We start from the raw sequence: 27883 nt of genomic DNA, 5'->3' as shown, positions 1-27883 counted from the left end.
AGGCCAGGGATCGAACCTGCAACCTCATGGTTCCTAGTCAGAGTCGTTAACCACTACGCCACGACGGGAACTCCTACTTTTTTAAAGGATTGTAAAGCAACTACAATAACAGGAGCAAAAAATGAAGAATATGCAACAAGATGGATGGGTCTTTTTATTCAGGTGTCAGGTGTTACTTCATCATTGAGGTCTTTAATAACCACCTAATCCAAATGCCTTACCAGATAGATACTCTCAGTCATATCACTTTTTTTGTTCTTTATAGCACTTATCTGATATTTCTTATTTTTCCATAACCATTCCCCTTCTCTCCCCAATCCCCCATGTAGAAAGATCTTTTCTTTCTTGTATACTACTTTTGAGTATTCTTAATCTTGCATTTAGACAGAAGAGAGGGATAGTGAGTGTCGGGAGCCTACTGCATAGTTGGTGCTCAATGCATGAGTGAATTTATAGATTATTTCTGTATATGAAGTTTAGGGCTTGTGCTTTCTTTTCTGTCTTCTCTGAGAGGACCTATATAGTGTAAACTGCAATGAAGAGCCACTTTGGAAAGGAGAAGCCAAACAATGTCTCTCTCTTAAGAGAGCAAATAAACTTCTCTTTTCCTCCTGGCTTTCCTTGGGAGAGGCCATTGATAGAAGAGTGGGGTGTTTCAGAGGGATGCCTCAAGGACTTCTTATTTAAAAATTAAAAAAAAAAGGTTTCTTCTTTTCATCTTTTCTTTTAAGAGAGGAATTTTTTTAGAATAGTAAGACTGATGGGAGTTTCATTCTCTTAGAGGCTCTGAGGCTCTTGGGTGAAGAAGGTAGGCAGAGGCCTCTGCTTGGGAGGTGGATTTAACACTAAGAGGAGCCAGGTCTATAAAAGAGAAGCCAAGAACAGTCTGAATAGGGTTTGTTTAGGTGATCAGGTGTGTGTGGGGGGATGATAAAAGCCCAATAGGCACAGGTCCTGGATTTTTATGGAGTGCAGTTATTTCAGATTGTCAGGCCACGTGTTTTTTGGCTTAGAAAAACTATGGTCACAAAAGCGGTGGGAGGCAGCAGGCTGATTGTAAAGAAAATGTGGGCATGATCCTCTGGGTGTGGCAGGATGTGAGAGCTAAGAGTTAAGCTTTGGAGCTTGGGTTTGAGTCAAAATGGACCTGTGCTTATTCATCCACTAGTAATGTCACCTTTGGCAAATTATTTAGCCTTTCTAAACCTTGGTTTCCTTATCTGAAAAATGAGAAGAATGATAATTTCTGTCTTTAGTACTACTATGAGGATTAACTGATAAGACATGTAAAATGCTTATTTAGATGCCTACATAAGTAACTAATCAGTTAGTATAGACATCTTCATCATCATTACCAGATGGTGAAGAAATTCTCTGAAGCTACAATTTTTTTTTTTTTTTTTTTTTTTTTGGCCACACCCTCAGCATGCAGAAGTTCCTGGGCCAGGGATCCAACCCAAAATGCAGCACTGACAACACCAGATCCTTAACCTCTGGGCAACCAGGGAACTCTTAAAGCTACACATTTTGAAACTAATAAACAATTAAATCTATATCCTCAGAATTCCCATTGTGGCTCAGAAGGTTACAAACTCAACTAGTATCCATGAGGATGTGGGTTCGGGATCCCTGGCCTTGCTCAGTGGGTTAAGGACCTGGCGTTGCTGTGGCTGTGGCATAGGCTGGCAGCTGCAGCTCTGATTTGACCCCTAGCATGGGATCTTCCATAGGTCTCAGCTGTGGCACACACACAAACCACAAAACAAAACCAACCCCTGTATCCTCTAGCAGTTAGGTGTATATCTCACTGTATTCTGCCCTAGGATATGGAAAGAGGTGGAGTAAGAAACATCTGAGTAGCAAGATCATTGTTGCTAGAAGAAGCATAGGCTTAACACAGCTCATTTGACTCCCAGTATTAAGCAGGAAGTAGACAAGGAAATTTGTACCTGAGTGTAGACCTTCCAGATAAACCCATCTGCATGTCAGTGTTAGCTTTGGATTTCAAACACTGACCTCTCTTGCTTTACATTTTATTAAAAATGTCCATGTACATGCTAATATGATTCTGATTAGGTGGAGCAGCTGTTATTATTATCTCTATTTTATTCTGGAGGAAACAAAGACTGAGAAATTAAGAGCATAAGCTTTAGAGTCATATTGCTGGGATTTGAATCCTGACTCCTCCACTTCTCAACAGTGTAACCTTGGGTAGGTTACTTAAGCTTACTAGGGCCTCAATATCTTCATCTGTGAAATGAGGGTAATGAAGTTATATACCTCTTAGGTTTGTGTGAAATTATTCTTCACATAAACAAAGTCCATGGTAAGGCCAATAGTATGTGCTCAATGAATATTTGTTATTGTTATCTTCCAGGGCCAGGCAGCTAATGAGTGGTAATGCTAGTGTCTAAATTTAGATAATTGGATTTCAGACCTCATGTCCTTTCCACACCCCACCTCCCTTGTATTAACAATGTTGACTTCCTGCCATTGTGATGATGTATGATCCGTAGCATTAGGACAGGTGGTCTAATTTGTTTTTCCAGAAGTGGTAGGAGATCCATCTAAAGGATACAGGTGGCACACATATCTATTTCTCAGCTTCCTTCATAAGAGAACAACTGTGGCTTCGGGACAAAGCTACACTGAAAAACTTTGGACTTTGGTTCAACTGGTTGGAGCAATGTACTGAGGATACCAGTCTGCTACAGGAGAAGACAGAGATAGCCTTCATTAAACTGAACCAATGGGAAACTTGTAGTATAGTTGAAAAAGCATGCATGCTAACTAGTAGGTTGGAAGACTTGAATCTTAATCTTGGATCCACCACTCATTAACTATGTCTTGTAACCTTTGCGAGCCTGGGTTTCCACATCTTTATTTACTTTTTATTTTTCTATCTTTATTGAGATATAATTGGCTCCTGCATATTTAACATAGGGATCCCAATAGTAATCCTTGGTGCTGTCATCTGTTGACAGTCCCTTTGTGGAAATTAGGAAAAGGTGCCTTTCCTCCAGGCAGATGCAGCACTGCCACTAAGGTTCATGAGCTTGGTGCAGAGCATATATTAGACTTCAGTCTCCACTAGCCTCCTTGGCCAGTCTTCTGGTGCACTGCAGAAGCAAACACGAGGGCCCTGTCTGTGCTGTTTTTCTCCACCACACAGGGCTGCTGATATCAAGTGAGATAATAAGGTGAAGGAGTTTGGTAAACTCCTCTGTGAATGTGAGGGATGGATATCACGCAAACACTACTTGGTTTCAAACACCAGGATCCAACAGTGACCTGGGTAGATACACTGACCATTGCCCTTCCCTTTGGTTCTGATGATCCTGGTAACTCATTAACTTGTACAACATCTGCTGTGTACTTGTATAGAGAATGTGGCCAAAAAAGGTTTTCGCCATCATTTTAAGCCTAGACCAGCCTTTCTCTTGGTCTCTGAAGACCAAAATCAGTTCTTTTGATGATTCAACCTTTTGAAAACAATCATGTTGTTTTTCGAACACCACGGAGTAGGGCTGGGTCCTGGTGGAATTTGGAATTTTTTGGTTAAAACTTATCTCTACTTTTCAGGCAAAGGTCATTAGTATAAAAGCTTTGTGTCAAGGGGAGAAAGATAAGTTGCTGAACCAGAGTTTGCCCTCTTTTCACACCTTTGAAGCCCAGGCTGTCTGCTGGGCTGTTTCGATCAAGTAGGACAAAGAGAATCTGCTTGTGTGAGTCACTAATGAAAAGACAGTTTAGAGTCAGACAAAACTGAAATTAGGTCCTAATTCTGACACTTAATACTTTTGTCCCCTTGAGCAGGTAAATCACCTAAGTTTCCATTTTGTCATCTGGAATTGGGGACAATAACAGTACTTACCACATAGGGCTTTTTGTGTGGATTAAATGAACTAATATGTAGAACACTCTTAGCACACAGTAAATGCTCCATAAATGTTAGCTCTTATTACGAGGCTCCTTGCTAAAGGTACTCTACCAGACTTTGAAGAACAAAAGCATAAGTTCCAGTGCCTTCCCTGAAGAAGTTTAGAGTTCTAGTTGGGAGTTAACATAATTATATCAGAAAAAGCAAATAAAAATGCAAAGCTGTGAAGGTGTGGTACAGATAAATAGGATTTTTAGGAACTAGTGTTTGAACTAGGCCCCGAAGAAAGGTGAAATTGGCGTAATAGAGAGAATGAGAAGGGTATGCCACATGGTTTAGCAAGGTTTAGCACCATGACTAGGCCAATTTGCCTGAAGAAGTGGGGCTAATGCTGTCTGAAACATAAGCTGCGCTTAGAAGGAGAAAACCCTAAATACTAGGGTTAGCATTTGCTCTTGTCCTGTAGATAATGATGCGTGATATGACGAAACTTGCACATGGAAACGTCTAGCAGGCAGCTGGAATGCTCTTGGGAAAAATGCTTAAAGCCATAAGTAAAACTTTGGGAATGGAAGTTGAATGTGGAAGTTGGTGATACTTCCAAGGCCAGCCCCTTGAGAGGGGCCTGTTGATTCAGTTTAATGAGGGCAACTTTCGAACAGCATTTAAGGTGAAATGGTGAAATTGGAGATTTGAAGAACAGCTTAAACATTACCCAGGTAGAATTTGCTTCTCTGAAGTCTTCTGAACACATGGCCTCTTGGAATAATATTTTAAATAATATTTTAAAATAAAAATTTTAAATATAAAATGGTATTGTTTTGGGGGAGAAGAAACAACCCATATAAAGCCTGAGTATATTTTCTGAAATAATTTTGCAACTTTCGTAGTCTCCAGAGGGTTCTTGTAACTGAGCTACTATACTGAGAGTAGGAAAATGAACAAGCTGTAGTTGACATGGAGACATGCTGCATCAAAAGCAGTAAAGGCAAGGACATTGTGAGGAGGGGATTCAACTGGCCAATGGATAAAAATCTAAAAATAGTGTGGGATGATTTTTTTAAGAGCACAAATTTAGTTTCTGTGTAAATTTACCCCCCCCCCCTTTTTTTTTTTTGTATATGGAGCTTCCCAGGTCAGGGGTTAATTGGAGCTGTAGCTGCTGGCCTACCCCACAGCCACAGCAACACTAGATCCTTAACCCACTGAGCGAGGCCAGGGATCGAACCTGTGTCCTCATGGATACCAGTCAGATTTGTTTCTGCTGAGCCACAATGGGAAATTCACTTTACACATTTTTGATGCATAAAACTTTTTATATAAAAATATCTGGTCTTGGTGTTCCCATCATGGCTCAGCGGAAACAAATCTGACTAGTATCCATGAAGATGCAGGTTCCATCCCTGGCCTCACTGAGTAAGTTAAGGATCTGGTGTTGCCCTCAGCTGTGGTGTAGGTTGCAGATTCAGCTTGGATCTGGTGTTGCTGGGGCCACAGCTCTGATTTGACCCCTAGCCTGGGAACCTCCATATGCCACGGGTGCAGCCCCAAAAAGCCAAAAAAAAACCCATATATATATATATGGTCTACTAAACATTCTTCCGAAGCCAAGATAAACACAGATACATGAAGTATATACGAATATTAGGATTTTTTCCTTTTTCAAATTTGAGATATAGTTGACATATGAGTTTTAGGTGTACATCATAATGATTTGATATTTGTACATATTGCATAATAATCACCACATAAGTCTAGTTAACATCCATCACCACACATAGTTACAAATTTTTTCTTGTGATAACTTTACAGATCTACTCTCTTAGCAACTTTAAGTATACAATACAGTATCATTAACTATAATCCCTGTGCTGTATGCTATATTTCTGTGACATAACTTTTGATCACCTTCATGACTATTAGTTTTTAAAATAAACTTAATTACAATTGAAATCTAGAAACATGGGGAACATAGATGAAGAGTTTTCATCTTTTTTTCTCTAATGGAATACACATTTATATGTCATTCTTTGAAAGAAAATCTCCAGCTGATAAACATAGGCTGTAAGTACATAAACATATCTTTACTGTTTCATTATCACATGAAAATGAAGAAGAATGACAGAGTATTAAACATATTAGGATGCTGAAAAGGACTTAATCTTATTTGGCATAACAAAAGAGTAGAGACTTTTTTCTACTTTAGGTTATTATCAGAGCAAAACTATAATATTATTCTTTGTTGTGTACATTATGCATACATTGTTTTCATATTAGAGGTTCTTTTAACTAGGAAGTATAAACTGCTGCAACTTTATTAAAAATTTTGCTAATGTGTATCAGAAACCTTAATATTGTTCCTTTCAACCAGGTGCATTTTTTTCTTTAGAAATATGTCTTTAAGGAGTTTCGGTCGTGGCACAGCAGAAATGAATCCGACTAGGAACCATTAGGTTGCCGGTTCGATCCCTGGCCTCACTCAGTGGGTTAAGGATCTGGTGTTGCCATGAGCTGTGGTGTCGGCCTCAGATGCAGCTTGGATCTGGTGTTGCTGTGGCTGTGGTGTAGGCCTGCGGCTACAGCTCTGATTCGACCCCTAGCCTGGGAACCTCCACATGCTGTGGGTGCAGCCCTAGAAAAGACAGAAAGACCAAAAAAAAAAAAAAAAAAAGGAAGAAGAAAGAAAGAAAAAGAAATATGGCTTTAAAGAAACAATCAGTTTGGAAAAATAGCAAAAATGTAGAAACAAATGTCCTATAATGGGAGAAAGGGTGAATTAATTACCCCCAATTTTAGTGCGGAATATCTTCATTAAACATTAAATATAGTGTCATTAAGGATAGTGTTTTTGAAATACCTTTAATGGCAAAAGAATTTCTCTTCATCTGATGTGAAGTGCTCTAAGGAGTTCCTATTGTGGCTCAGTGTGTTAAGAACCCGACATAGGAGTTCCTGTCGTGGCTCAGTGGTTAATGAATCCGACTAGGAACCACGAGGTTGCGGGTTCCATCCCTGGCCTTGCTCAGTGTGTTAAGGATCCGGCGTTGCCGTGAGCTGTGGTGTAGGTTGCAGACATGGCTCATTTCCCGAGTTGCTGTGGCTCTGGCGTAGGCCAGTGGCTACAGCTCCGATTCGACCCCTAGCCTGGGAACCTCCATATGCCGCGGGAGTAGCCCAAAGAAATAGCAAAAAGACAAAAAAAAAAAAAAAAAAAAAAAGAATATTGTAATAGAGATGTGTGTGGTGTAGAAGTATATAAGGAAGGAATGTGCACTTCTGTTCACATGATCAGGGAAATCTACAAAGAGGCGACGTTTGAATTGGGTTCTAGTGGGTGAGTAGGAGTAGTTTATTAAGAGGTAGAAAGGCATTTCAAGCAGAAGGAATACGTGCAGAGGCGTCATAGTGGAAGAGCATGACCCATCCAGGGACCTGAAGTAGTTTGATATGACTGGAAAGAAGAGTAGAAGAGATAAGTTTGTATTTTAGCTTCTTGGCAAGGGAAACGTAATGAAAGTGTTTTAGGAAGGGTCATACCATAGTAAAACTGTGTTTGATTATTCAGGCTTTGGGACAGAGGCCACGTTTGGAAGGGTATTAGATGTGAGACATTAGGATACTACTGCCCTAATTCAGATGAAGCATTATGCCAGCTGTGAATGAAGAAGGGGGCATTTTCAGCAGAAATTTAGGAGGCGCAATTAACAAGTTTTAGTGGCTAATTGGACTTGTTGCTCACTGAGGGGGAAGGGAAAGCCAAAATCATGTCCATCATTCCTAACTTAAGTGACCAGATGGATGCTGGTACCATCAAACAGGATTAAGATAAGTAAACCAGGAGTGAAGCAGAAGCCCATTTGTGGGAGGAGAGGTGTTACAGGATCCTTGGATAGAGAAATTGTTACTTAAATAGTGCTTTGGAGTTTAGCAAAAAGATTTGTTGTGGAAACCTAGATAGTGGTGAACTCAGTTTCCCAGTTCGTGAATGTAATACTTTCCAGGGAGAGAGTAGGAGAATTAGGAAAACCCTGGTGGAAGTTGTACTGAGTGGCCAAGAGACTAAAAAGAAACTTTAGAAGTGAAGAAGCAGGAGAGCAGTGTCTTCAAAGATGATGGAGTACCTTTTTTTTTTTTTTTTTTTTTTTTGTCTTTTTGCCTTTTCTTGGGCTGCTCCTGTGGCATATGGAGGTTCCCAGGCTGGGGGTCTAATTGGAGCTGTAGCTGCCAAGCCTACGCCAAAGCCACAGCAACTCGGGATCCAAGCCGAGTCTGCAATCTACACCACAGCTCACGGCAACGCCAGATCCTTAACCCACTGAGCAAGGCCAGGGATTGAACCTGCAATCTCATGGTTCCCAGTCGGATTCATTGACCACTGCGTCATGATGGGAACTCCAATGATGGAATACTTTTGGAATTCCTGCTGTGTCGCAACGGTATTGGTGGCCTCTTGGGAGCTCTGGGATACAGGTTCGATCCCCAGCATGGCACAGTGTGTTAAAGATCTGTCATTGCTGCAGCTGCAGCTTGGATCTGATCCCTAGCCCGGCAGCTCCATGTGCCTCAGGAAGGCAGAAAAAAAAGACAATGGAATACTATTGTGTTAGTTTTCTACTGTTCTATAACAAATTACCACAAGCTTAATGGCTTAAAAAAAACCCACTCATTTATTAACTTATGGTTCTATAGGTCAACATGACTGAGTTCTCTGTTTAGGATGTCAAATCCACTTTCAAGTTCATTCTTGTTGACAGAATTGCAATTATAGGACTAAGGTTCCTGTTTTCGTTCTAGCTTGGAATCTTGGACGGCCATCTTAGAATTCTGCCTGCTACAAGTGTTTTATGAAGGATAAATGGCAAATAAAATAAGAATTGAAAAACTGTCGTTTGGTCCTTGGTGACTTGTCAGTAGCAAGAACAATTTTAGCACGATGGTAGGAGCAGAAGCCAGATGCAGTCAACTGGAAGTGAGAATGAAGTAGAGCTAGGATTCAGAGGTTTCTTTCAAACAGCCTATCTGGAATGGGAAGAAGAAAGTTAGGCATAATTAACTGATAATCCAGGTCTCAAGAAAACTAGATGGAATGAGCTCTAGACTGCAGATGGAAGGATTAATTGTGGACCTGCAGGGAAACTCAGCTTCCTGTGAGATAGGAGGAAAGCAAATATGAGTGGAAATACAGATAAGTTTGTTAAGGGCGTGTAGGCAGCTGAGAAATTGAGCATATTACTGCCTAATATGTTCATTTTCCTCTTAATGGTTAGAGACAGGGTCAGTAAAAAAGCAGGTGAAGGTTTTGATTGCTACTTGGAGCCTAGGAGGTCTTTCATAAAATTGTTGAATGAATGAATGAATTGAAGACTAATGGACAGAGAGGCAAGAAACGTAAAGAACCGCAGGTGCTCTTCAAACCACACCTGACTCATCTGGCTCCCCTTTTGTTCCCTTTGTCTTGTTCTGTTCTCAAACTTAGTCTGATTTAGAATTGCTTAACAGGTCCTTACTCAGAGGATGCGGACTTCCTTCTTGTAAATAGGCCTTAATAATCTTAAAAGCTTTCTAGGTTACTTAGGGAGTATCTAATTTACCATAGTTGAGCAAAATTATTTTTTCCCTCCTTATGCTCTGAGGTATTTGAAATCAAGGGATTTGAGCTTTTCTCATCTTTGCATTTAGTGCCTCTATTACAAGTCTGGCACATAGCAACTCCCCAGTTTATTTCTGTAGCTTAGATGACCCAGACTTAAGGCTCCCTTTCTTATGTGGCCAGATAGTGCTATTTTTTCCTTTTTATCCTACAGAAGATAGTTAACCTTTACATATACAGGTTTATATTTTATAAATTTAAAGAAAGTATAACAAAAATGCAAAAAAGTGCAAAAATCCTAGGTGTCCCGTTTTCTGAATCTTGAAATACACCTGTGTAACAGTATCTAGTTAAAGGAACAGAGTATATCATCAGCATCCCTGCAGCCTCCTTTCATGTCCCCTATCAGTCATTATTTCTCTGCAGAAGTCACCAGCATGCTGTCTTCTAGCCCTGTAAATTGGATTTATTAGAACTTTATATAAATGGAATTATGTAGTATGTATTCTTTGGTGTCAGACTTTTTTCACTCAGCATTGTAGTCATGCAGTTCATCTATGTTATGAGTTGAAGTCTATTCATTATCTTTGCCTTATGATATTCCATTTTATGACTCTCACAAATTTACTTATTCAATCTATTGTAGATGGACATTTGCATTTTTCCCCAGATTTGGGCCATTATGAATAATGTTGCTTTAAACATGTCTTTTGGTGAACATATGTTTGCATCTTTGTTTGATATATATATAGAGAGAGAGAGAAATGCAGAATTACAGGGTTATAAGGTGTGTCAATATTCACTTTAATAGTTCCTGCTAAATAGTTTTGCAATGTGGTTGTCTAGTTATACTAAATTAAATTATACTTCCTTCAACAGTGTTTGAGCATGAGTTGCCCCACACCCTTGCTAATGTGTGGTATTGTCTGTTTTTTCCAACTTTAGGCTAGCCATTCTGGTTTTATTTTTTATTTCTCTGATGATTAGTGAGGTAGAGCACCATATCATATGCCTTTTGGCCATTTGAATATCTTTTGTGGGAGCCTCTTGCCCGTTTTTCTCTGGGATGTTTGTTATTAATTTGTAAGAGTCCTTTATATACTTGGATTACAAGTCTTTTGAAAAAATATGCATATATGTTGAATATATTTTTCCCTTTCTGTGATTTTTCATTGTCTTTTGGTTATTCATTTAATTTATTAAATTTCTCCTTTATAGTTACTGCTTTCCCGTTGAAGACATTGTTGCCTACTCTGTCATGAAAACATTCTGTTCTTTTTTTTTTTTTTTAATTAAAAAAATTCTTTTGGCTGCACCTGTAGTATATGGAAGTTCCCAGGCCAGGAATTGAATATGAACTGCAGCTGTGACCTAAGCCATAGCTGCAGGAATGCCAGAGCCTTAACCTGCTGCTCCACAGTGGGAGCTCTCTATATTCTCTTAAAGATTTTATTGTTTATTTTTTACATTTAGACCCGCAATCTGCCTGGAATTTATTTTTGTGTATGGTGTGGCAAGGATGAAGATCTCTTTTTTGCCATATGGATATTCAGTTGACTCCAATATTCTGTATTGAAAAGACCATCCTTTCATTACTGCAGTATTACAGTTTTCATAACCTTTTGGTCCATTTGTCTATTTGCTTATTCTTGTGCCAATAACCACACAAGCTAATTCCTATTGCTTTATAATAGGTCTTAATATCTGGTAGTACAAGTCCCTCTAGGTTTATTTTTGCCACCTAGATTGCCTTGGTATTCTTGGCCCTTTGCATACAAAAGTAAATTTAATTTAATAAATATTTACTAAATACCTGTTTATTATGTGGTAGGCACAGTCATGGATGTTGGGCATGTCGCTGTCAATAAAATAGGCCTGGTCCTTTCCTTATAGTTGGAAAAGCCACTCACATAGAGTGAGATGAGAAGAGGGCTTAGGATAGAGCCCCGAGGAACTCAATATTTAAAGTCAGTTTGCAAAGAAGACAGAAGGAGTGTGTGTGCGTGCACATGTAGGCAAGCTTGTAAAGTCCCAAATGCAAGAACACCAAGGAAGGATAACATGAAAGAAGCCAAAGGAAGAAGATATATCTAGAAAGTATGGTCAGTTATGTCAATGTTGCTATATAAGGTCAAGCAAGATAAGACTAACAAAACATCCTTTGGACTTAGCTCTTAGTGGCTATTGTGAACTTAATGAAGCAGCTTTTGTGGAGGGGTATAGTGTGTGTCTTTATTAGATTGTAAACTCTTAGATGGGAACAAAGTTCCCTGTTCAATTAGTGCTTAATGAATGTTATTTCATGATGATAATCCAATGATCTGCATACTGGTGAGCATTGTAAGGGTCAAAACTGTTTTATCCCACTTCCCATTCTTGCAGCTGATGAAGAAGTAATTGCTTTTGTAAATGGAGAGTAGTTTAATACTTACCCAAACCTTGGCTGTTTTAGATAATCAAAAACTATACTTCATCCATCCGTTCATTACATGTATTCATTTATCCAGCAACCACCAGCTACCCACAACTTAACAAGCCCTGTGCCAGAGATGTAAGTCAGGAAAGAAGGAAGCCTAGAAAAATGTTTTTGATCCATATATAATACCTCAATGAGTTAACTTTGCAGTTGCAATCTCTTTTTGCAGCCTTCCATGACTATTCAAATAGGGACTATGGTTAAGCTTCGTGACCTAAAGACAAAATTTCAGAAAATGCTTCTTTTTTGGTTAAATAAAAGACAAGATTTCAGTAGAGAAGGTCTTTGTTTTTGTTGGGGGGGTCCTCCTATAATTTTCTTGGCTGTGCCTAAAGCATGCAGAAGTTCCATGGGCCAGGGATTGAAGCTGCTCCATAGCAGTAACCAGAGCCACAGCAGTGATAATGCCGGATCCTTAACCCACTGAGCCACCAGGGAACTCCTCTCCTATAATTTATTGTTTGCCTGGTATTAATTACACTTTGGTATATATTTGAGCCTTCTCTTTAAATTTGAGCGCTCATTTTAGGAATGGAAGAGCAGAGATAGTTCATTTTCAAATACAATAAAATTACATTAAGTATGGGCAGTGCTAATTATTATCATTTATCAAGAGTCAGAGGCCAAAGTTTATTTTTCTTCATTGGGTGAATTATTGGTAAATCTGTACTTGGGGTGAGGTGGATTGATAAATGCCCAAGTAAACAATCTTCAAGAATACCTGAATAACTTAAGAATTTACTTTACCAATAAAATCTTGACATATTAATTTCAAGTAATTTTTAAAAATCTATTTCTTAAGACAAGTCTTGGTAAGGATTTTATGAGGGGACTGTTTTTTTTTTAACTTAATTGAAGTACTTTAAAATGTAGAAGTTTGGTAGGCTAGGGAAGTCTTCAGGAATAAGATTAACCTTGAGTTGATCCTTACAGACTCTAGAATGAATATGGTGAGTATAGCACTTTGGCAGGAGTAAAGCATTCTTTAGGAAAGTAGAGGAGAAAAAAAAAAAAAAACGGGTAATATATGCTAAGTTCACACAGGAATAAGACCATTTAGTTTTTTTTGTTTTTTTTGTCTTTTGTCTTTTTTTGTTGTTGTTGTTGTTGTTGCTATTTCTTGGGCCGCTCCCGCGGCATATGGAGGTTCCCAGGCTAGGGGTCCAATCGGAGCTGTAGCCACCGGCCTATGCCAGAGCTTCAGCAATGCGGGATCCGAGCCGCATCTGCAACCTACACCACAGCTCACGGCAACGCCGGATCGTCAACCCACCGAGCAAGGGCAGGGACCGAACCCGCAACCTCATGGTTCCTAGTCAGATTCGTTAACCACTGCGCCACGACGGGAACTCCCCCATTTAGTTTTTTAAAAAGAGATTTTGGGGCATCCTCATTGTGGCTTAGTGGGTTAAGGCCCTGATATTGTCTCTGTGAAGATGTAAGTTCAATCCCTGGCCTTGATTGGGGGGTAAAGGAGCTGGTATTGCCTCAGCATAGGTTGCAGATATGGCTTGGATCCTGTGTTGCTATGGCTGTGGTTGTAGGCCTCAGCTGCAGTTCTGATTTGACCCCTAGCCTAGGCACTTTCATATGCTGCAGGCGCAGCTGTAAAAAAGAAGAAAAAAAGAAAAGAAAAAGAAAAAAAAAAAAAGAGCTTTTGACAGATTGATTCTAAGTGATTTTTTCCTCTTCAATTGTTAGTTTTGGTTTTTTCCTTAGAAGTAACTAGAAACAAAGACTGCTGCAAATTGTAGTCTCTGGTAGTACTACTTTAGTTCTAATTGGTGAAGAGGGGAAATAGATAATTAAGACAGTTTTAAATGATGCTTAACATTTTTAGTTGCAAGTTCAACCAGCATAATCATCAACTGACATTTACTCTGAACCCTTTGGACTAAATGGCATTGAACCAAACTCCCAAAGAAACACTATCTTTTGCTTATGTGAGCAAGCTGGTAATTGAACTATTGCTCTCAGAAGTTATAGATACCAGTTGATGTTAAGATGTTGTGAGATTCCAGCCTTGGAGTCAGGAGGTTAAGATAGTAAAAATGTACACTGAAAAAAAAATGTTTGTATAGAAACTATCAACTTTCTATCTTGAATGAAGAAGTCACTGCCCTAGGCAGTGAAATGTTAAACACGTCAAATTATTTTTTAATATTTTACCAAGTACAATTTTAGCTTAGAAGAGTTGAATTTTATTTGATTGATCATTGTATGAATAATACAAGGTAAACTTTCATTTTGATGAGTAAAATAAGGAGATGAGTTGCTTTAGAGCATATCAAGTAGAATCTCGAAATAAGTGAAATTTGTGCCTTTATTGAAAATCAAATATGGGAGTTCCCACTGTGGAATAGTGGGTTAAGGATCGAGCGTTGTCTTTGTGGTATGGGTTTGATCCCTACCCCCTCCCCACCCCCTCAGCTCAGTGGGTTAAGCATCTGGCATTGCCAGATCCCTGGCCGGGAACTTCTATATGCTGCAGGCGCAGACAAGAAAAAGAAAATCAAACACAAAGAAACCTTGGTGTATGTAAGACATAAGCAGAAAACTAGTGGATACCAGTGGGAAGAGGGGAGGGGCAAGATAGGGGTATGGGATTAAGAGATACAAACTACCATGTGTAAAATAGATAAGCTACAAGAATATATTGTATAGCACCGAGAATTATAGCTATTATTTTGCAATAACTTTCAATGTAATATAATCTATAAAAAATTGAATCATTATGTTGTACACCTGAAACTAATATAAATATGGTAAATCAGCTGTACTTCAATAAAAATACAGAAAATCAATTAAAAAAAGAAATATTGGTGGATAGGTGTCAAATTTGTGACTGAACCTATTTTTAACCTGACCTCCAAGGTTAATATCACGTTTAATATTAAGGTACTTTTCATTTTATCATATTAAACATGTTTATTTAAAATATCAGATTTTAAGCAGCACCCCTACCCCCCCCCCCATCCTTCCCCATCCTATCTCTTTCGCTATGTTAGAGTTCCTATTGCTGGCTACCCAGTTATTACCATTCTATTACCATTTAAGGTGGCTCTGCTGGATTTATTTATCTTGAGTCCTATGATCCAGTTTTTCTTTTAACCTGGCTTCCTAAATCAAGTTGACAAACCAGTTTATTTTCCCCCCTATTCATCTCGACAACTCGTGATTAGATTGGTTAGGAAGATAAAATGTAATTCGGCACAATCTCTTTCCCTTAGAGTCGTATTCGCGAGGCTTCCTCCTTTCCTGGCTGAACGTGCTTTAGTCGGGCAGAGTACCTTGTGAAGGACTTCAGCCCCCACAGTTCCCTGTGTGCGCATGCCCTCTCTTCTTACAGTTGTCAAAGTGCTTTTGCCAGAGCGGTCACATAATCAACCCGAAAGAAGAAAATAAATACTGTACATTTAAAAATTTTATCGATCCTTAAAAACTGGACACTCAAAGGTAACTGCTGCTAAGAATTTGTTACTTGAAATTGGGCGATTGCATGTAAAGGAAGGTCTATTGTGTGTGTGGTGGGGGGAGGGGAAGGAGGTATCTATTTCTCGGACTTTGCTGTAAATAAGAAAAAAGAAAAAAACAAACCAAAAACCCACCCAAACGAACAAACTGTACAAGCAATTACTGACATTGCATATTACCTTTGTAAATGTTATTCTAATCTATTGCTTATCTTTTGTTTAAAAGGGTCTTATTTATTAAAGATGGGTCTTGACCTTGACAGTGAATTTATGCAGAAAGTGAAATTTGTCTTTAAGGAATGTTGAGAAGAGACATGGGTGTTCCTGGTATGGTTAAATTTCTAAATTTAATAAATATATTAATGTTAGTCATAGCCTTAAAATATTCTGAGTCCACCTTACTTTTTCGCTTTTTTGCTGTAGTACAGCATTAATTTTTTTCACCAAGAACATATAGTTAAAACCGAAAGCATTAACAGAAAGCATTAATATGAGCATTGGTAAAGCTGAGTGATATTAAAATTATAATCAAATGCACATTTCAGCCATGATGATATGCCTATTGTAAAGACAATTCTAGCCCACTGGAAGAGACTCAAATCCCAGATTATAATGGTTTACTGCAGCACCGCTTAAACCAAGAATGAAAATGTCTCTTTCTATATCCGTTTCCTTTGGCAGCAATAGAACTTTGTGCTCTTGTGAATCCAAGCTTTGCTTGCCTCTTTGTCATATTTTACAATACTGATTAAAGACACTATTTTAGACCAAGGGAACTAAGGAACACAAAACCAGTCTGAAGGAGGTTTTCTTGATAGTGGCTGGCAATTTGTGCTGTGTATTGGGTTGGGGTTTTTTGGTGGGGGGCTGGGAAGGGAGGAGTAGAAAGGGAAGTTAAGTGGCTTGTGAAGCTTTTCCTTGAGCCCACTCTTTTGTCTGTGTATGAAACTTTAAAATGAAAGATTAAAATTTAAAAGATATTATTCAATAAAATAGTAGAGCTACTTTTAATCCCATTTCTTAGTCTGACATATTTTGCTTTAATAGCTAAGAGTGGTAGCATATGTTTTCTAACACATTTATTTTACAGCTGTTATTATCATGAGAATGTCCAAAGGCAGAACTTCTCTGTGTTTCTAAATGTCCTTTCACAAGTGTCCTGAAAAGATGCTTCTCCAAGTATGAGTTAATTAACTGCGTTAAATATATTAATAACTTTGTTGCAATTATACTGAATCATCATCTAAAAATAATTATATATTTGGTCATATGCTCTTTGAACATGTCAAAATATTTGTTTTCAGGGTCTGAGCACTGTAATATTTATGTTTTTAAAACAATTAACATGTTCTAAGGGATGAGCTAACTCAGTGATAACTATGTATATGGAAATCTGGTTTTGAGCGATTACTATTTTCATCCTTGAATGATAAAACAGGCTTATGGCAGAGGTGAATATAGCCCTTCTATGCGAAATGGAAAATACCATACACTCCTTATATGGCTAAATGAGGCAGTGATGGCAATGCACTATAATTACAATGTATGAGAATTTGGGACTTTGTACTATGCTATTTTTAACACTTTAACTAGCATATGGTAATTCAGGGTCTTCAAACCATAATCTTTCACTGCTAATACTAGTGATAAAAGAATGGATTCTAAATTTGCCGAAGTCTTGTGATCAAGGCAGCAGCAGGGGGATTCAAAGATGAAAATCTGGCAACCTCAGAACTATCTTGACTTTCTACTTAAATCTTAGAGGGATTTTTTTTTTAAGCCCCACCCCCACCCCATAGTCGGTGTCCCTCCCCACCGCCCCCTCCTCCCTCTCTCTCTCTCCTTCTCCCCTCCCTTTCTCCTTCCCTCCCTCCCTCCCTCTTGTGCTCTCACTCTCTCTGACCTCAAATCCAACCAGAACACTTCTTCACTCTGCAGAGAAATTCTCAGGCTCCTGTTGAGACCTGAACCCCTGAGATGTCAGGAAATCTCTTGTGTGGCAGAATTGGAGACGCGAAAACCGGAGAATAAGCAGAAAACCCTTAATCCTTAGAGTAACAAGAAGCAAGCACTTCTAAATGTATCAGTAGATTTTTACCTCTTTAAAAACAGTGGGTTTCTTAAATGTCTCCTAACAAAATGGAGTAGCTGCAGTTACTGGGAGGCCAGAGAATGATTGTGCAGCTGAGTCCTCCTCCTAACAAATGCCAAGGATTTCCTCCCTCGTGGTTCGCCGCTGCTAAATGAAACAATTATCAAGGCAAGAAGGCAGTTTGCTAATCAAGGGGAATAAGACTACTGTTTCTTTAAAGTGCCCGAACTGGGAAGGGGGGAAGAAAGGGTCGTGTGTGGTGTCTTTTTAACCTTGCTGAAGGACGCAGCAGTATTTATTGACGTATGCAAATAGCTGGGGGAGGGTGGTGCTTGGGAAAAAACAGGAACCAGAATCAGTTTCTCATTGCAGGGTGAACGCTCTGAGTTCCGGTGAAGGGAAAAGAGACGTGGCGAAATTGCTGTCTTTCTGTCTTATAAGCACATCTCTCACTAATACAGAAAAGGAACCTAGGCATCAGAAAGGGTGAAGACGCTCTCACAGTATTTTTAGAGACCTTTCACAAGTGCCCCCCCCCCCCCCAGCCCGACCTGTTCTTCTAAATGGGAGATTATGGATTTGCATTGCAATTGGCTAGTAGCGGTGGCACTGGATTTTCGCAAGTAAAACACCCTCCTGCTTCAGCTAGGGGCATTAACGAACACATTGACAATAACGCGTCTCTCTTTTTTCCCGTTTCAGCTGCGCAAACCATGCAGGATGATTTACTGATGGACAAAAGCAAAACCCAGCCCCAGCCCCAGCAGCAGCGGCAGCAGCAGCAGCAGCAGCAGCAGCCCCAGCCCGAGCCCAGCACAGCCGAAGCCCCGTCCACGCCCCTGTCCTCAGAGACCCCCAAGCCGGAGGACAGCAGCGCAGTGCCGGCCCTCAGCCCCGCCGCGGCCCCGCCGGCCCCCAACGGCCCCGACAAGATGCAGATGGAATCGCCGCTCCTGCCGGGCTTGGGTTTCCACCAGCCCCCTCAGCAGCCGCCGCCACCGCAGGAGCCCGCGGCACCGGGAGCGTCGCTGTCACCGTCCTTCGGCAGCACCTGGTCAACGGGCACCACGAATGCGGTAGAGGACAGCTTCTTCCAGGGGATCACCCCAGTCAACGGGACCATGCTCTTCCAGAACTTCCCGCACCATGTCAACCCAGTCTTCGGAGGCACGTTCTCCCCGCAGATCGGCCTGGCGCAGACCCAGCACCACCAGCAGCCGCCGCCGCCTGCGCCGCAGCCCGCGCAGCCCGCGCAGCCCCCACAGGCCCAGCCCCCGCAGCAGCGCCGGTCGCCGGCCAGCCCTAGCCAGGCGCCCTACGCGCAGAGGGGCGCTGCCGCGGCGTATGGTCACCAGCCCATCATGACTAGCAAGCCGTCCTCGTCCTCCGCTGCAGCGGCCGCCGCGGCCGCCGCCGCCGCTTCGTCCGCGTCGTCCAGCTGGAACACGCACCAGAGCGTGAACGCCGCCTGGAGTGCGCCATCCAACCCATGGGGCGGCCTGCAGGCGGGCCGGGACCCTCGCCGGGCGGTCGGCGTGGGCGTGGGCGTGGGTGTGGGGGTGCCTTCACCGCTCAACCCCATCTCTCCGCTCAAAAAGCCCTTCTCCAGCAATGTGATCGCGCCGCCCAAGTTCCCCCGCGCGGCCCCGCTCACCTCCAAGTCCTGGATGGAGGATAACGCTTTCCGGACTGATAATGGTAACAATCTGTTGCCATTTCAGGTAATGCTCCAGTGCACCTGCACACACCTTTCTGTTCCACTCCCTTTGCCTCGTCTTCCCTGCCATTTAAACGTCCATTCATTTTTGTTCTTTAAAAAAGGCAGTGATGCCCAACTCCCCTGCCCCTTTCCAAAACCTTTAGTTCACTGGGGGTGTTCCACTACTTGGGACAAGGGTGGGGGAACATTGCGACTGCTGCCCTATATATGTACCCTGACAAGGTAGAAAAGGGCCTTTTTCTTTTATTTTTTCCTTCATCATGCTTGTGCCTCTTATTTTGACCTTCTTTGACAAGAAAAGCTGCAAGTGTATGGCAAGGTGCCGGCATAGTCCCAGGATGAGTGGGCTGAGATGCCAGTCGTTTTAAGTAGCTACATACACATTTCAGGTTATGCAATCCTGGACTCAGGGTGTCTCCTGAAAGTGGGCCACTCCCAAACCACCCTGGCCTTACTCTTAAAGAGGTTAACAGCCCTTGAGTGGTGCTATTTCAGACAGTTGCATATGCTCAATTAAACTAATGTGAACACATGTGTTTATGTCTCGCTAAGGTGCTGGCATCATTAATAGCAATCAGCATATTGCCCCTGCCGGGAAAATTATGAGTGTGAGATTCCAATAAACTCTATCAGGGGCCAAGATGGAAGAGTGGAAATTCTAGGGGTATACCCATTTCTATGTTACCTAGAGGAAGGACTTAAAAATTGTTTTTTTTTCCAGAGGAAAGAGACAATAGGACACGACCTTCAGAGCCATATTGCAATGGAGTCTATTTGCTAGCTAGCACTGAAATATTTAAAGCTGCAGTGTCCTTCAGTTGGGTTATTTAAGAAGACAATGCAGATCAATTACACCATTTGAGACTGGGCAAAGTGAAAGTCTTGCAACTTTAATGAAAAATGAGCCTTGTGTCTTGGTGTTAAATGCCAATGAAAAACCCAGGAAGTGCCCCAGACAAAAACGTTGAATGGAGCGTCCTTATTCTGTTCTCACTTTGTGATCCAGCCCACGGCCACATCGGTTGGCAGTGTCCTGGACATCTTGAGTTGGAAAGGGGTGGTGAGGGTGAGTGTTCACTGGGGGCCTTTGTTCTCAGGCAAACATTTATCCTTCACTTACAAATTGATTTGGCCATACACTTCTAGGCTCAATTTAAAAAGAAAAGAAAGGAAGGAGAGAGGAGGGCTTTGGATAAGACCCAGTTTGGATCTTTGGATCCAAGGAAATGAAACAGAAAAAAGGACTTCTTTGAGCATTGCTGAAAAATGGCAGAACGGACATTTGACAGGGTTATTAAGAAGCATATGATTCTCTAAGCTAGAGCAAAGGTTTTTAACCTGGACAGTTCAGGAGTGTTCCCTGAAACCCATAAATTGTGTGTGTGAGAGTTTTTCGTGAGATGATCTTAACAAATTTCTACAAGGGTCCTTCAGGATTGGAATATTTTAGTATTAAGATATATCGCTCCCCATTATCCTAAAGTTTATTATAATAGAATGAAGACACTGCAAGCTGGGATTAGTTTGATAGAGAAAAGGAGGCAGAATCTGCATTCTGGAATTTCTCTTTGCTTCTTTCTGTGTGTGGGGGGGGGGGCCGGGGGGTGGCAGGGGGCCGGACAGGGAGGCTGCATTTGGTAAGAGAGCCCATCTTTTTCTAATGGTCCTTTTTATTCTGCAGCTCTTTACCTACATCCATTCTTAAAAGATAACCTAAAATCTGATAGGGAGGTTTAAGGCCTGGAGACTGGTAGTGTAGACATCATTTACCTTTTTCTAGGAGTAGAATCTGAATACAGCTTAGCTTCTGATCAATTATCTCCAGAAATGGGGACTGGGGAGAGATTAAATCCATAAAATTTCCCCCAAACTGATTCTGACAAGTAACGTGGGGATTGCCAATTGTTTCTCAGCAAACCTTTTACCAGCCTTGCTAATGAGAGCCAGATGGACTGGATTGAGTTTGAACTCTTGTTTTCTCATCCCTGGTAGTGCTATTGAGTAGGGGAAAGATGGCCAAAAGATTTGTAGGAGGAGAGATTTGATTGAAAATTGAGCTTTATAAATTTGGCCTCAGGAAGAATTGCATGGACTTTATGTCTCATTTCTTTTTCTTTAAAATGGAGCTTCAGGGTTTTGAAGCAATATTAAAGCCAGAGTAGGAGGAACCTGGCTGTGTTTGGCTTGAAATATTACCAGACTTGGTTTGTGTTGAAAAGCATATCAAGTTTAAAAGACAAAAGCAAAATATCTTGAGTCTTGGGTATAGAATTTTACATGTTTGTGTATTTATTTAAATCATTTCTGTACTAAAGAACAAATACCTTAAGTAGTCCCTAATGACTTTTAAAAAATTATTTTGACAAATAGAACTTTTTTCTTTAAATTGAGAAATAGGATTTTTTTCTTCAAATTTTTTTCCTTTATGTTATTTTATAGAATACCAGTTTAATTTTTTTATTTCACAGACTCTGAGCTAAAAGAGGCTTTCAACAGTGATCTGATGTATCTTTTTTTTTGGCATGTGGAAGTTCCGGGGCCAGGGATAGAACACGCCACAGCAGCAACCCCAGCTGTTGCAGTGAAAATGCCAGATCCTTAATCCATTGTACCACAAGGAAACTGAGGAATGTATCTTCATATTAAAAAAAAAAATCCTTACCCCCCCCCCAACTCCAGCAGTGCGGCTTCACTCTCTTTTGCCAGCCAACACAATAGAATTTTTGGAGCTTTACTTCTGTGGTTTATATTGTGAAAACAATAATTGTATTTGAATGTGGTTTTTCAAACTAAACATTCTTTCTTACACCCTTCCCTTAGTTCAAATAAAGTTGATTCCTCTGGGTTGGGGTGGCTGCTTCCTTAGGGATTTCTTTTATTTAAAAGCTACTTCATTTCTGTAAGTAAGAAAACTGAGGTCCTAAAAGGTAGAGTGACTTAACTCAAGTACCAGAGCTTTGGCTAATTTTGTTGAAATGTGTCCTTAACTTCCCTGCAGCACTAGTGCTGTCAGGTTCTTTGGGCTCCATTCAAAGGGACTTACTAATCCAACTATCTCATGAGGTTCTCTATCTGGCTTTTAGTGGTGTACCCCCACCAACAGAGCTCAAGAGCAGTGAGGCACCCCACCTGGGGAATTAGACATATGATTCATTCTCTATTTATGTGAGACAGGGTAGCCTTAGGTATGTGAAAGGACTAGAAGAGAGGATTTTTCTGTATGTAGTGAATTTGGGTTTAAATAGCATTTTTGTCCAGAGACGTTTAGAAGGGACTTTGAGATCACCTATTCCACTACACTGCTCATTTTCCAGAAGAGGATATTTTCAGATATGTGAAATGACTTGCCCAAGTTCAGGTGGGTAGTTTCTGTCAGAAGCAGACTTTGGAGGCAGATTGCCTAGGTTCAGCTCTCAACTCTGCCAGTGTTTGGGCAAGTCATTGGCCCATAGTAAAGTGCCATATAAATGTTGGGGTATGATTATTGTTATTATAATGTTGACCAGGGGCTCTGCATGATCTTATCATAATATGAATTACTGATATTACTGATTTTTCATCCAGGGCAATTTTGGAAAACTCTAAACTTCAATGTAATATTATTTAGTCTTTTTTTTTTTTTTTCCCCTGTCTGAAGGTACCCTCTGGTTACTGTAACAATGTGGTAATCCACCATTTACCTTTACAAATAGTTTCTCATTGGAACTTCTTTAAGGTAGGAGTTCCTGTTGTGGCTTAGCGGTTAACGAACCTGACTGGTATCCATGAAGATGTGGGTTCCCGCCCTGGGCTTGCTCAGTGGGTTAAGGATCTGGCATTGCCGTGAGCTGCAGTGTAGGTCACAGATGTGGGTCGGATCCTGAGTTGCTGTGGCTCTGGTGTAGGCTGGTGGCTACAGCTCTGATTTGACTCCTAGCCTGGGAAGCTCCATATGCTGTGGGTTCAGCCCTAAAAAAAGACCAATTAAAAAAAAAAAAAAAAAAGGAACTCCTTTAAGGCTATTATTATCCTCACTATCCTAATAAAGAAATTGAGGGTTGGAGCTCCCATTGTGTCTCAGCAGGTTATGAACCCAGCTAATATCCATGAGGATGTGGGTTCAATCCCTGGCCTCACTCAGTGGGTTAAGGATCCGATGTTGGCTGTGAGCTGTGGTGTAGGCTGGCAGCTGCAGCTCCAGTTTGACCCTGTAGCCCAGGAGCTTCCATATGCTGCAGGTATGGATCTAAAAAGCAAAGAAAAAAAAAAAAAAAAAAAGAAGTTGAGGGTTACTGCTGTACCTGACCTTCTGATATGTTCTGGAAATCGTGTTGTTAAAATATTGTATGTTAGAGTTCCCACAGTGGCACAAGGGGATCGGTGGTGTCTCTGGAGCACTGGGACACAGGTTTGATCCTGGCCCCAGCACAGTGGGTTAAGGATCCAGTGTTGCTGCAGCTGTGGTATAGGCCACAACTGTGGCTCACATCTGATCCCTGGCCTGAGAATTCCACATGCCACAGGGCAGCCAAAAAAAATTTGTTTTTTCATATCAATAGAAACAGGAAGATGGAGTTCCCGTCGTGGCACAGCAGAAACGAATCTGACTAGAAACCGTGAGGTTGTGGGTTTGATCCCTGGCATTGCTGTGAGCTGTGGTGTAGGTTGCAGATGCAGTTCAGATCTGGCGTTGCTGTGGCTGTGGCATAGGCCGACAGCTACAGCTCTGATTGGATCCCAAGCCTGGAAACCTCCATATGCTGTGGGTTCGGCTCTAAAAAGACAAAAAAAAAAAAAAAAAAAAAAAAAAAGAAAAAGAAAAGAAAAGAAAAGAAACAGGAAGAAAGGTATAATGCCCACGCATATACTACCTCTTGGATTCAACAGTAGTCAATATTTTCCCTTATTTATTTATTTATTTAATCTATGAATTTTTGAATATTGTATTTTTAGAACAAAATTCAAACTATATTCTGCCTTCTGTCTGCATTTCTGCCTTTATCGCTCCCCTCTTTTCCTACCCTATATAGACTATATAGATTATAGACTATATGGACTTTATATTTTCTGGCATAAGTCAACTTCAGTATCATTTAGTATTAATTTGTGCTGGCGACTTATCTATAACAGAGAAAGGAATTCCTTTTATGAATTCAGGGGAATAAAAATTATTAAAAAATAAATATGTCTATCCATAATAAATTTTGCAATAGCATGTTTGTTGCAACATACTGTAGCAACATTACTGTGTTCAACCATGCTTTTTTTTTTTTTTTTTTTTTTTTTGTCTTTTGTCTTTGTTGTTGCTATTCCTTGGGCCGCTCACGCGGCATATGGAGGTTCCCGGGCTAGGGGTTGAATCGGAGCTGTAGCCACTGGCCTACGCCAGAGCCACAGCAACGCGGGATCCGAGCCGCGTCTGCAACCTACACCACAGCTCACGGCAACGCCGGATCGTTAACCCACTGAGCAAGGCCAGGGATCGAACCCGCAACCTCATGGTTCCTAGTCGGATTCGTTAACCACTGCGCCACGACGGGAACTCCTCAACCATGCTTTTTTAAAACCATCTTTCCAAGAAGTAATATAAATTATCCTTTTGAATAAGGATAGTATGACCTAGATTTAAAACTAGAGACTCTTCCGTAATTGGTTTCTTAACTACTGCTCTAATGCAAAACCACTTAAAATCCACCCAACCCCACAAACTGTTTTAGAACCTATTATGGCATGGTTAATATGTATGCCAGCAAAGCCACATTATCTATATTTTATTTAAAAGAGGCATTGGTTAGGAAATATTAGAAGGGTTTTTATGCTACTGAAAACATTAATCTAATAATATAAACTGTATACTTTAAAATTGCATGTTGAAAATTACTTAGCTTTAAACTCTTCATGACCTTGAAGCAAATTTATATAAAAAACACTCCCAGAAATGTCATGTTTAGATATCCTCTAAGACACAATTTTCTACTTAAATGGCTTTCTCCATTGGTTGGCTTATTTTTCCTGTCTTTCAAGGGTCGCATAAGGAATACTGCTTGTCCATTTGGAAGGTGTCTTTGCTCAGGTGGTTTTTGTGATTTTTGATCTGCAGCTGTCAAAATATTATGGCTTTGTGCCACAATATGAAAGACTTTGATTAAGCCTTGTGGATTTTACTGAGGAGAGAAATGGATAGGAGTATGGAGTAGTGGATAGTCTATAAAGCTAGAAATGGGGAAGACGGTGGTTGAAACCTCAGCTCTGTCACTGGTGATTGGAGTCAAGTCATTTATCCAGTGATACTTTTTCCAGGAAGTCTGCAGAGATGGAGAGAGAGAGTCTTGTGTTCTGGATTTGCTTTAAGAGAGAATGTATATAATGTGATCAGAAAATTAGATACTCTTATGGCTCTTAAATGCCTGACTACACTACTGGTGATTTGGTCAGTTTGAGTGTAATAGAGGAAATATTTGTTGATAGCTAGTGGTCCAGGGTCAGATGCTAATTGATGCATCTGGAAGTGGAGAGAGCGTAGAAAGATGTGTCCAGAGGAATGGAGGAGCAGTGTAAGGCTCTTTGTATGTTATGGTGACTGCCTGTCCTAGAAAGCCAGTCATGGTGCTCTGAAGGTTAGAGTATAGACCGTGTCACAAACACAGCGTATATTTGTAACTACCTGCTTCTGCTTATGGCTGATGCACCAGTACAAATGTGAGAGTTTTCCTTGCCTCCGTGAACATTTTAATTGGTGGTGGGAGAAATGCTTAGCTTCATTTCCCAACTGCTACCAGTGTTAATTTTGGTAGTTCTAGAGCTACAAAGGCTCTAATTTGAAGCTCCTTATGACCACTTCCCTGAAGACTGAGCCTGGCTCTCTATAGGCACCAGTGTGGTTGTCAGAGATAGAGGCCCAAGTTTGGATATTGAGAGTTGAGGAATATAATTTAGCCACAGCTTCAAAGGGGATTTTCTGGGGTGATTGCTGTGCTTGCAGTAGTTGCCAGCTTCACAGCAAATTTTCCACAAATGGTCCTTGCACCAAATAGATGGCTTGTTCTCTGGGGGTTCTGTTATGCTTCATTTCTCTTGCATTTAGTTTTCCTATTCTTCAGTGTTCTTTACAAGTTTTAGACATATAAACTTAATGTGACACCATTGTAATATCTTCTCTAACTTGACATAGAAAAGTACTAGTGAATTAAAATAATACAATAAATTAGCATCTTAGAATCAAGACCACTTTTCTCTCCCCAGAAGCACTACTGTGTAACTCTCAGAAATAATGAATGTATGATATGGATCCTTACTGGCAGTCTTTGGAGGGCAGAAACAGCAATGGGCACCAACCAGCCTTTATATCATTTGAAGTGATCATAAAATTAATGTGCACAAAGGGAAGGAGACATTGTATACTGATGTTGTGTGGATAAAATTGTTGAACAGCCACATATCTCTATTTCTCAAGCGGTCAAACTTATTTCAAAGTGAAGATCAGGTGCAAGACAAAGAAATGTAATTACTAAATTATCTTTAGTAATTTAGTGTAATGAATGAAATGGTCAGTGCTATGAACCGGTGTCTAGATGTTCATGAACACCTGACAATAGGTGCTCACTGAATGATTGAATAAACATTTAAACACAAGTTGCTTTAATTTTGCCCTTTCTGTAATACCATATATTTAACATTTTTGAGACAGGTTCTCCACGATAGCATTTCTCTACAAGGGGTTCATGGAATGTGGAAACAGGTGAGTGTACAGAATGTCATAAAGGACATCTTCAAATTGTAAAAATAGAAAATAGCTGGGTTCCCAGATTTTATGGACATCCCATAGTTTATTGGCTGTGACTCTATTTGTAGGCTTGGTATGCTAAGAAGTAAGCAGGGTTCTTGCTTTGACACAAGAGATTTTGGCAACCAGTAGATGGGAACACTTATGAGTTAAATTTTTCTTTACCTCTTTACTGTTAATTAACTCATTCTTATGGAGTTAATTTATCCCGTCATGGTGATCTGTTTTATTCCTATCTTCCCAAATAGAGTTATTAATATTGGAAGTGACCAAAAGGAGGGTCAGAATAATTCTTTTTTCCCTCATTGATATTTCATTGGGTAGAAAATTATATTTAATTGTTGTAATCTTTTTTTTTTTTGGTCTTCTTAGGGCCTCACCTGAGGCATATGGAGGTTCCTAGGCTAGGGGTTGAATTGGAGCTGTAGCCGCTGGCCTACACCACAGCCGCAGCAACACCAGACCCAAGCCGCATCTGTGACCTACACCACAGCTGATAGCAACGCTGGATCCTTAACCCACTGAGTGAGGCCAGGGATCACACCCGTGTCCTCACAATACTAGTCAGGTTCATTAGCCACTGAGCCACGACGGGAACTCCAGGGTCAGAATGATTCTGTCAATAACACTTAGAAATATTATGGAGAGGATTCTTTGGTCCAAGAGATTGACAAAGAATAGATTATAGTAGGCCCATTAAGCCAGTCATTTGAATATTATGAGACTGGAAAAGAGGTATAAAGGGCAAAGGACTTTCTATCTTAAATATATGGTTGGTTTTGGGGACTAGTTAGGGATTGAAAAACCTCAGAGGAAACATTATAGTGATCTGATGCTCTAACCCCCAACTCAAAGTCCAGGAAGCCTAGTTCTTAGGTTTCAGATAAGCA

At 40.6% G+C, this 27883-nt stretch overlaps 1 protein-coding gene across 43 annotated transcripts in view; it reads left to right on the top strand.

Annotated features, from left to right (window-relative positions):
- Positions 1–27883, top strand: part of CPEB3 (cytoplasmic polyadenylation element binding protein 3) — a 196789-nt gene that overhangs the window by 17562 nt on the left and 151344 nt on the right. For 16 of the 43 annotated variants that reach the window (XR_014826630.1, XR_014826625.1, XR_014826623.1 and 13 more), the window contains exon 2: positions 18214–19232. Coding sequence is in view for 31 of the 43 variants with exons in the window: in XM_084994864.1 (XP_084850990.1) it covers positions 18225–19232 (1008 nt within the window). In the remaining 12 variants the exon portion in view is untranslated. Of the gene's footprint in view, positions 1–15291; positions 15403–17862; positions 19233–27883 lie in introns of those variants that run through there. The other 27 variants (XR_014826629.1, XR_014826624.1, XR_014826627.1 and 24 more) reach the window with 3 other exon arrangements.

This window comes from Sus scrofa, chromosome 14 (genome assembly GCF_054392235.1).
Source record: "Sus scrofa isolate SSC_HxYL_T2T_F1_AM1 chromosome 14, Sscrofa_HxYL_maternal_Yorkshire_Landrace_v2.0, whole genome shotgun sequence".
Classification (NCBI taxonomy): Eukaryota; Metazoa; Chordata; class Mammalia; order Artiodactyla; family Suidae; genus Sus; species Sus scrofa.
This window is presented reverse-complemented; position numbering and strand designations above follow the sequence as displayed.